The sequence below is a fragment of the Penaeus japonicus genome, unplaced genomic scaffold (assembly GCF_977035675.1).
Source record: "Penaeus japonicus unplaced genomic scaffold, GWHDUDI00000001_assembly GWHDUDI00000032, whole genome shotgun sequence".
NCBI lineage: Eukaryota > Metazoa > Arthropoda > Malacostraca > Decapoda > Penaeidae > Penaeus > Penaeus japonicus.
Genome location: NW_028234434.1, coordinates 28,985,761 through 28,993,260, shown reverse-complemented (window position 1 = coordinate 28,993,260; position 7,500 = coordinate 28,985,761). Strand labels below are relative to the sequence as shown.

The window sequence follows — 7,500 nt, the reverse complement described above, 5'->3', positions numbered from 1 at the left end:
TACAAATTGAAAAGAATTATGACCAAAAACAAAGTCGAGACGAAAAAAAACCCTTTCCAGTAAAAGAATAATACAGTTATTTTTCACATGACCATCTTTAAGCTCAGCCCTTACCTAGATCGATAGCGCGAGTATACTCATTGATTTCTCTCGCTGCGTCATTGATACGTCCGAGGGCGGCTTCGAGATTCTTTTGGTCGCGAAAGTGGGCGGGCGTTCCTCGCAACAGCTCGTTCAGGTAGAGCGGGTACCTTGGGGAAATATATTGCAAGTGTGTTGTCGGAACGAGTCAATTGCCTTGAGATTAAGAGGGATCTCGGGATGAAAGTATTTATGTATTATTTTATAAACTTTGCTGCAGAGGTTGCTTTCAGGCAAATTAAGTTATTTTTGAAGAAAAATGGAGAGAGCGCATCTATTATGCTTACAAGTGTTATATGACTGCGTGTGGCGAGACTCACTTTAGAACGCGCTGTACAGGCTTAATGAGAACGCTGTTGACATCAATGAGATGAGCTTTGTGTCTCCGCAGCTCTTCCGTCACCGTCCGGAGCGCTAACTGGGCCTCCTCATCGCCCTCGTACTGCGGGCCAGAGGATAACATGAAAGGACTCTCTCTCTCTCTCACTCGTCAGTCAAAGTCAACGTCTCTCTCTCTCTCTCTCTCTCTCTCTCTCTCTCTCTCTCTCTCTCTCTCTCTCTCTATCTATCTATCTATATATCTATCTATCTTTCTTTCTGTGTTTGTGTGTGACTTATAATCCTTTTATTTATCTGTTTATATATCTATTCATTCACACGCATGTAAAAGAAGCCCAAAGCAACAAAGCCCCCCCACCCCCACCCACCCACCCACTTCTCAATACGACCAATGATCCAATCCTCACCTTCTTGAGCAAAGGGATGACCTCCACGTTGTAGTTGGAGCAATACACCTTGTAGGCCTCGCACAAGTCGTCCGCGTGTTGTAGGAACACGCGCCCAACTTGCATGTCCTCCTCCGAGTTGCACAGGACGTCTTCTAGGTCAGCGAAGAATTTCTTGGCCACATCCATCACCTGTCAAGGGAGGGGCGGTGGAAGGGTCATTGTGATGTGGCAGTGACGGTAATGATACGGTAATGAAATGTAAAACCAGGAGCGTGGCTGTACCGCAGCTTCCAAGCCTCCAACGGAAAGATTTTTTTTTTTTCCACAAAAGGATAAGCTAATTCACTTGAAATATCACACGTCATCTATCTTTGTAATGCATATGAAAAATAAATGAATAAAGAATTAACTCACATTATAATTTGCACATCATTTGTATGGATGCAATTAAAATAATATTTTCAAAAACGAAACCTCTCAAGCACATGGCATCATTTGAACGAACGAGATTTCTCGAGTTCCTGGATGGCTGAACCTGTTTTGCTTATCGTCATATATATTCGTTATCATATTGCTATTTGACATTTTAAAAATGAAAAACGTATTTCAAATCGATTAAGTTCTTGTAAATTTCAATTGCTAAAATAATATGTAGTGGTGTACAACATATAAAATTATGACTAACTGAACATACGCTGATTCCCGGGAATGGGGCGCAGTCAAGCGTTTGGTAACCTAGCACATAGATGAGTGTAATAACTGAAAGCCAAAGACACCTTTACCTGTCCATAGACAATCGAGAGCCAATGGAAATGATGGCCATGTTACCTGAACGACATTGCCGAGGAGTGGCCGCAGGAAAAGGCCAGCGTTTTCGCCCCAGCTGGAGGAGGAAATAGTCTCGTTGATGACCCTGAGTAGTACCTCGAGGTCACTGATATAGTCCTTCTCCGTCTGAACCATTTCCTCGACTCGTTCGCGGTTCCGTCCAGGTTTGAGGCTCGACTGGGGGGAGGTAGGAGGTCAAGGGTAGGGTGAAGATAGAAGGGCCGAGTGAGGTCATTGCTTTTTTTTTTCCTGTTTTGTTGAAAGTTTATCCAATCTTCTTGCTTATTTCTCGAATCTGGTAACTTAATGTAATGTAATGAGTATTCAGTGAGAGTCATCTTCAAAACATTGCGGAAGCGTAGTAAGTAGATGAAATCACAAGCAATCCCTCAATTATATCCCCTCGCTTCTCCGTATTGACATAACATGATCATGAAAGATTAATGGACATAGCATACCAGATATCTGTTTATATCGTATTTCTATTCCCCTTATTAGTCAAAGAGAGAAAGGGTCTTTCACGATGTGTTTAAAGGCGTGCAGAAGGAAACAAATGATGAAAGCGCTGTTTTTTTTTTTTTTTTTTTTTTTTCTTAATTCATCCATGTGCTTTATCCAGTGACAATGTACTCTATTTATATTATACATATGTCTGCAATAATATCAATAAACAAATAAACAGACTTTTGGAAAGCCTCTTTACCTCAACTTGCGCCCTAGTCGTGTCCAGTCCCTCGTCAGCGTCATCGGAAAAGTCGTCGAAATCAGACAAGTCGTCGGGGTCGCTCGGGACGCTGGCGGGGTTTTGGGCGCAGGGCGGGGCGTGAGGGCGGCCTGCGTGGCCCACCGACCCTGCTGATAAGGTGAGACTCATCGCGTAGTGAGGGTAGGACGTGGGGCGATTTTTGCCTGTGCTTGAGATTTATTCTAAGTTTTATGTCTATTAATTAGATTTTTCATCATGCGGCTGGAAAGAAAAAAATAACAGCATCATTATGAGTATTATCAAAGGGAGTATTTCTATCATAACCTTTGATAAAGCTTTTTTCGTTTTGTTTTTTAGGCATTTTCTATTTTTACTAATATATTTCCTCGAAATCTTAGTCGATGGGCAAATCAGCAAAGCAGAAATGTCGCAGAAAGAGCATATCCTCCTGGAGCATATAAACAGAGAAAAAACAAGAAAAGTTTAGCAAGATATAGAGATGTCTGCATGGCTATCTATAGTATTTAGGAATTTTATTTATTTATTTATTTTTCTTTGCGGATACCGATTGCCGATCGTCAATGAGCCATGTCTCCCGATATCGACGGTTTATTAGTAGATGGCATAGTATCTGTATGTGTAACGATTTCCACTTACAGAAGACCACTCTTGCGAGACTGCTGTCTCTTCTAGAATCTGTTGCTTACTGTAAGCAACACAGATACAAATAAAATAAGCTTGATAATGGACGATAGCTAACAATATGTTTGGTCAGTAAGTTATTTCCTAACTGCTTCTGCCTAGAAAGTAAATGAAATGACAATTATTCTCTTCAAACTTTGCTTATGTGACTGTCATCCATCACCACACTATCCTGAGCTCCTCACACCCACTCCTCCGAAGAGAGAGCAGCCGTCCACTTCACTCCTCCGAGAAGAGAGCAGCCGTCCACTTCACTACTCCGAGGAGAGAGCAGCCGTCCACTTCACTCCTCCGAAGAGAGAGCAGCCGTCCACTCCTCCGAAGAGAGAGCAGCCGTCCACTCCTCCGAAGAGAGAGCAGCCGTCCACTTCACTCCTCCGAAGAGAGAGCAGCCGTCCACTCCTCCGAAGAGAGAGCAGCCGTCCACTCCTCCGAAGAGGGAGCAGCCGTCCACTCCTCCGAAGAGGGAGCAGCCGTCCACTCCTCCGAAGAGGGAGCAGCCGTCCACTCCTCCGAAGAGGGAGCAGCCGTCCACTGAGCAGCCGTCCACTTCACTCCTCTGAAGAGAGAGCAGCCGTCCACTCCTCCGAAGAGAGAGCAGCCGTCCACTTCACTCCTCCAAAGAGAGAGCAGCCGTCCACTTCACTCCTCCGACGAGAGAGCAGCCGTCCACTCCTCCAAAGAGAGCAGCCGTCTACTTCACTCCTCCGAAGAGAGAGCAGCCGTCCACTTCACTCCTCCGAAGAGAGAGCAGCCGTCCACTCCTCTGAAGAGAGAGCAGCCATCCACTCCTCCGAAGAGAGAGCAGCTGTCCACTTCACTCCTCCGAAGAGAGAGCAGCTATCCACTCCTCCGAAGAGAGAGCAGCCGTCTACTTCACTCCTCCGAAGAGAGAGCAGCCGTCCACTCCTCCGAAGAGAGAGCAGCCGTCCACTTCACTCCTCCGAAGAGAGAGCAGCCGTCCACTCTTCTGAAGAGAGAGCAGTCGTCCGCTCCTCCGAAGAGAGAGCAGCCATCTACTTCACTCCTCCGAAGAGAGAGCAGCCGTCCACTTCACTCCTCCAAAGAGAGAGCAGCCGTCCACTCCTCCAAAGAGAGCAGCCGTCTACTTCACTCCTCCGAAGAGAGAGCAGCCGTCCACTCCTCCGAAGAGAGAGCAGCCGTCCACTCCTCTGAAGAGAGAGCAGCCATCCACTCCTCCGAAGAGAGAGCAGCTGTCCACTTCACTCCTCCGAAGAGAGAGCAGCTATCCATTCCTCCGAAGAGAGAGCAGCCGTCTACTTCACTCCTCCGAAGAGAGAGCAGCCTTCCACTCCTCCGAAGAGAGAGCAGCCGTCCACTTCACTCCTCCGAAGAGAGAGCAGCCGTCCACTCTTCTGAAGAGAAAGCAGTCGTCCGCTCCTTCGAAGAGAGAGCAGCCGTCTACTTCACTCCTCCGAAGAGAGAGCAGCTGTCCACTTCACTCCTCCAAAGAGAGAGCAGCCGTCCACTTCACTCCTCTGAAGAGAGAGCAGTCGTCCACTCCTCCAAAGAGAGAGCAGCTGTCCACTTCACTCCTCTGAAGAGAGAGCAGTCGTCCACTCCTCCAAAGAGAGAGCAGCCGTCCACTTCACTCCTCTGAAGAGAGAGCAGCCGTCCACTCCTCCGAAGAGAGAGCAGCTGTCCACTTCACTCCTCTGAAGAGAGAGCAGCCGTCTACTCCTCTGAAGAGAGAGCAGCTGTTCACTTCACTCCTCTGAAGAGAGAGCAGCCGTCCACTCCTTTGAAGAGAGAGCAGCCATCCACTCCTCTGAAGAGAGAGCAGCCATCCACTCCTCCGAAGAGAGAGCAGCTGTCCACTTCACTCCTCCGAAGAGAGAGCAGCCATCCACTCCTCTGAAGAGAGAGCAGCCGTCCACTCCTCTGAAGAGAGAGCAGCCGTCTACTTCACTCCTCCGAAGAGAGAGCAGCCGTCCACTCCTCTGAAGAGAGAGCAGCCGTCCACTCCTCCGAAGAGAGAGCAGCCGTCCACTTCACTCCTCCGAAGAGAGAGCAGCCGTCCACTTCACTCCTCCGAAGAGAGAGCAGCCGTCCACTTCACTCCTCCGAAGAGAGAGCAGCCGTCCACTTCACTCCTCCGAAGAGAGAGCAGCCGTCCACTCCTCCGAAGAGAGAGCAGCCGTCCACTTCACTCCTCCGAAGAGAGAGCAGCCGTCCACTCCTCCGAAGAGAGAGCAGCCGTCCACTTCACTCCTCCGAAGAGAGAGCAGCCGTCCACTTCACTCCTCCGAAGAGAGAGCAGCCGTCCACTCCTCCGAAGAGAGAGCAGCCGTCCACTCCTCCGAAGAGAGAGCAGCCATCCACTCCTCTGAAGAGAGAGCAGCCGTCCACTTCACTCCTCCGAAGAGAGAGCAGCTGTCCACTTCACTCCTCCGAAGAGGGAGCAGCCGTCCACTTCACTCCTCCGAAGAGGGAGCAGCCGTCCACTTCACTCCTCCGAAGAGGGAGCAGCCGTCCACTTCACTCCTCCGAAGAGGGAGCAGCCGTCCAATTCACTCCTCCGAAGAGAGAGCAGCCGTCCACTCCTCCGAAGAGAGAGCAGCCGTCCACTCCTCCGAAGAGAGAGCAGCCGTCTACTTCACTCCTCCGAAGAGAGAGCAGCCGTCCACTCCTCCGAAGAGAGAGCAGCCATCCACTCCTCCGAAGAGAGAGCAGCTGTCCACTTCACTCCTCTGAAGAGAGAGCAGTCGTCCACTCCTCCGAAGAGAGAGCAGCCGTCCACTTCACTCCTCCGAAGAGAGAGCAGCCGTCCACTTCACTCCTCCGACGAGAGAGCAGCCGTCTACTTCACACCTCCAAAGAGAGAGCAGCCGTCCACTCCTCCAAAGAGAGAGCAGCCATCCACTCCTCTGAAGAGAGAGCAGCCATCCACTCCTCCGAAGAGAGAGCAGCCGTCTACTTCACTCCTCCGAAGAGAGAGCAGCCGTCCACTCCTCCAAAGAGAGAGCAGCCGTCCACTCCTCCGAAGAGAGAGCAGCCGTCCACTCCTCCGAAGAGAGAGCAGCCGTCCACTCCTCTGAAGAGAGAGCAGCCGTCTACTTCACTCCTCCGAAGAGAGAGCAGCCGTCCACTCCTCCGAAGAGAGAGCAGCCGTCCACTTCACTCCTCCGAAGAGAGAGCAGCCGTCCACTCCTCCGAAGAGAGAGCAGCCGTCCACTTCACTCCTCCGAAGAGAGAGCAGCCGTCCACTCCTCCGAAGAGAGAGCAGCCGTCCACTCCTCTGAAGAGAGAGCAGCCGTCCACTCCTCCGAAGAGAGAGCAGCCGTCCACTCCTCCGAAGAGAGAGCAGCCGTCCACTCCTCCGAAGAGAGAGCAGCCGTCCACTCCTCCGAAGAGAGAGCAGCCGTCCACTCCTCCGAAGAGAGAGCAGCCGTCCACTCCTCCGAAGAGGGAGCAGCCGTCCACTCCTCCGAAGAGAGAGCAGCCGTCCACTCCTCCGAAGAGGGAGCAGCCGTCCACTCCTCCGAAGAGAGAGCAGCCGTCCACTCCTCCGAAGAGAGAGCAGCCGTCCACTCCTCCGAAGAGAGAGCAGCCGTCCACTTCACTCCTCCGAAGAGAACTCCCCGAAGAGAGAGCAGCGTCCACTCCTCCGAAGAGGGAGCAGCCGTCCACTCCTCCGAAGAGAGAGCAGCGTCCACTCCTCGAAGAGGGAGCAGCCGTCCACTCCTCCAAGGAGGGAGCAGCCGTCCACTCCTCAGAAGATCCACTCCTCCGAAGAGAGAGCAGCCGTCCACTCCTCCGAAGAGAGAGCAGCCGTCCACTCCTCCGAAGAGGGAGCAGCCGTCCACTCCTCCGAAGAGGGAGCAGCCGTCCACTCCTCCGAAGAGGGAGCAGCCGTCCACTCCTCCGAAGAGGGAGCAGCCGTCCACTCCTCCGAAGAGGGAGCAGCCGTCCACTCCTCCGAAGAGAGAGCAGCCGTCCACTCCTCCGAAGAGGGAGCAGCCGTCCACCCCGTCCACTCCTCCAAGGAGGGAGCAGCCGTCCACTCCTCCGAAGAGGGAGCAGCCGTCCACTCCTCCGAAGAGGGAGCAGCCGTCCACTCCTCCGAAGAGAGAGCAGCCGTCCACTCCTCCGAAGAGGGAGCAGCCGTCCACTCCTCCGAAGAGAGAGCAGCCGTCCACTCCTCCGAAGAGAGAGCAGCCGTCCACTCCTCCGAAGAGAGAGCAGCCGTCCACTCCTCCGAAGAGAGAGCAGCCGTCCACTCCTCCGAAGAGAGAGCAGCCGTCCACTTCTCCGAAGAGAGAGCAGCCGTCCACTCCTCCGAAGAGAGAGCAGCCGTCCACTCCTCCGAAGAGAGAGCAGCCGTCCACTCCTCCGAAGAGAGAGCAGCCGTCCACTCCTCCGAAGAGAGAGCAG

At 52.0% G+C, this 7,500-nt stretch overlaps 1 protein-coding gene across 1 annotated transcript in view; it reads right to left on the bottom strand.

Moving 5' to 3' along the window:
• Positions 1 to 7,500, bottom strand: part of LOC122255634 (rho guanine nucleotide exchange factor 38) — a 26,947-nt gene that overhangs the window by 17,168 nt on the left and 2,279 nt on the right. Inside the window, exons 2-6 of the mRNA XM_086556221.1 lie at positions 2,401 to 2,664; positions 1,698 to 1,874; positions 888 to 1,058; positions 462 to 583; positions 115 to 251 (exon numbers count right to left, since the gene is read on the bottom strand). Of these exons, the coding sequence (XP_086412347.1) occupies positions 115 to 251; positions 462 to 583; positions 888 to 1,058; positions 1,698 to 1,874; positions 2,401 to 2,571 (778 nt within the window). The 5' untranslated portion in view covers positions 2,572 to 2,664. The remainder of the gene's footprint in view (positions 1 to 114; positions 252 to 461; positions 584 to 887; positions 1,059 to 1,697; positions 1,875 to 2,400; positions 2,665 to 7,500) is intronic.